The sequence below is a fragment of the Penaeus monodon genome, chromosome 16 (genome assembly GCF_015228065.2).
Source record: "Penaeus monodon isolate SGIC_2016 chromosome 16, NSTDA_Pmon_1, whole genome shotgun sequence".
NCBI classification, from domain to species: Eukaryota; Metazoa; Arthropoda; class Malacostraca; order Decapoda; family Penaeidae; genus Penaeus; species Penaeus monodon.
This window is the reverse complement of record NC_051401.1, coordinates 37,094,610-37,097,109: the sequence shown is the minus strand read 5'-3', so window position 1 is coordinate 37,097,109 and position 2,500 is coordinate 37,094,610. Positions and strand designations below refer to the sequence as shown.

General features: G+C 40.6%; 1 protein-coding gene across 1 annotated transcript in view; it reads left to right on the top strand.

The window, feature by feature from the left end:
• The window catches only part of LOC119583033 (lachesin-like), a 51,544-nt gene that overhangs the window by 8,975 nt on the left and 40,069 nt on the right, over positions 1-2,500 (top strand). The window contains exon 3 of the mRNA XM_037931544.1: positions 1,524-1,682. Coding sequence (XP_037787472.1) covers positions 1,524-1,682 — 159 coding nt within the window. The remainder of the gene's footprint in view (positions 1-1,523; positions 1,683-2,500) is intronic.

Here is a 2,500-nt window from a genome sequence, read left to right as displayed (position 1 = left end):
ATGTAAACCCAAGCTATCTTGCATCCCACCGTTGCCACCATTTACTCTCCCCAACCTCCACTTAGAGAAGTGGTAACGATAGATTCAGTTTAGAAAGAACTCTGGCAATTTAAATTATTTTTAATTACATATAAAAACAGCTGCCATTCTGTTGTATTACACATAACATTACATAATTGAAATATAAATATTCCATATTCACTTTCAAAGTGGCCCTTGACAAAACAAGTACATCCCCTGTCTCTTTAATATTTGCATGGTGGATATTACTTTATACATATTTTTCAATGTTTTTTAAAATACCTATACTTTTTGATATTTCTAATAATTTTATGCACTGATATGCTTCATGATATCCTCATTCTATAAATGCAGATGCATTAACTGGAAATGTGAACATAGAGCACCTGTAGATTTTATTAAAGATGCATATAATTTGCAAGATGAGGATGCAGATATTGCTGTCTTATATACATATACACACAAAGATATGAATATGTATATATGTAAAAAAAATATGTTTGTATTTCATTAGTATTATCTTTATCATCATCACCAACACGAGCTCTTATCATTGCCCTGTAGAGCATAGGCTTTTCTCAATCTTTTCCAATTCTGTCTCTTGAATTGTATTATTGCATTCATCCTATTAGTATATATATATATATATATATATATATATATATATATATATATATATATATTCATGCAAACACACACACACACACACACACACACACACACTAAAATGAGTGTGTATCTGTGATAAGTTTCTGTCTCCTCAAATAACCAGTTGCAGCATTACTCATTACACCACCTCCCCTCCCCAGCACCAGGGCGCCAAAAAAAGATGTCATCGCTACTCCTAACAGGCTGGCATCACATCTCTCCTCGTTGCTACATATTGGCGTTGTTAGCTCTTCAGAGCGCCAATTACTGCAGTCTTTTTAGCCTCCTTGTCACGGTGCCTTTTTGGTCCCGTAGACGGATTGCCGCCACTGCTTTCTTTCTCTCTTTCTCCGGGCGGGGCGTTTCTTAATGCGTATCCTCCCCACTTCCACAGTGTCTCATGCTTACGTCATTCGTTCAGTGCCGCATACTAAAGTCGTCCCCCTACGCACAATCTGTCTAATACTGAATTCACCATCCCTTCAATACCATACACTGACCTCGCCCCCTACTCACACGAAAAGCCTCTTCTTCTCCTGCAATGCGCTTACTGATCTCGAACCCTTCCTCTACTTCTTACATTGTACTAACGTCACTGTTTCCACTCATTCCCTTACTCCATCACAGCGCCCACAGTGCTTCATACTACGTCATTTCCTTCCTCTGCCAAAGTACTTCACACAGATGCCACCCCCTTTCTAGCAAACACTGGCTAAGCGGGGGATCCTCTCCTCTTCCACAAGGCCTCATACTGATGTCTTTCTCTACCCCTAGACACAATGCCTCATGCCGATGTCCCGCTCTCCCTTACCCACAGTGCCTCATGCTGACGCCCCACATTTCCCCACCCACAGTGCCGCCAGACATCGTGGACAACGAGAGCACCGGCGACGTGATCGCACAGGAAGGCAACGACATCAAGCTGCGGTGTCGCGCGCGCGGCTCTCCGCGGCCCACCGTCATCTGGAAGCGCGAGGACGGAGAGTCCATCACCGTCAACAAGTCCACGACAGGTCAGTGCGAGGCCAAGGCGGGTCAAGGGGAAGGAAAAGAGAAAAGAAGATTACATACATACATACATACATACATACATACATACATACATACATACATATATACGTACATACAGATAGACACACACACAAACACACACACACACACACACACACACACACACACACACACACACACACACACACACACACACATATGCATATGCATATGCATAGATGCCAAAATCATAGAGGCAACGAAAACGAAAAAAGAAAATAAGAAAAAGAACAGACAAACAAACATGAACAAGAGACACGAGAAAAAAAATCTGTACAGACAATTAACTTTGTTTAAGCATTATATATCATCCAATCCATTTAGACGAGCTAATTTATTACGTGGCCATTTCGTATTCAGAAATTACATAGCAGTTTATTATCAACTGAGTAAATAAACAACCCCAGCGAGACGGGCGGAGCTACAGAAAAAAGGGGAATATGAGAAAGGATAAACGAAATAAAGGGGAGGGAGAAAGAGGAAGAGAGTGCGCACGCGCATGTGTGTGTGTGTGTGTGTGTGTGTGTGTGTGTGTGTGTGTGTGTGTGTGTGTGTGTGTGTGTGTGTGTGTGTGTGTGTGTGTGTGTGTGTGTGTGTGTGTTTATGTATATATATATATATATATATATATATATATATATATATATATATATATATATATATATATAATATACACACACGCACACAAGTTTTTTGTTTTCATCAATCCATTTCACTCAGGAAGCATACAGAGCACAAATTAAATGCTGTTCAAAGTGTACGTGACACGCAGGACACACCA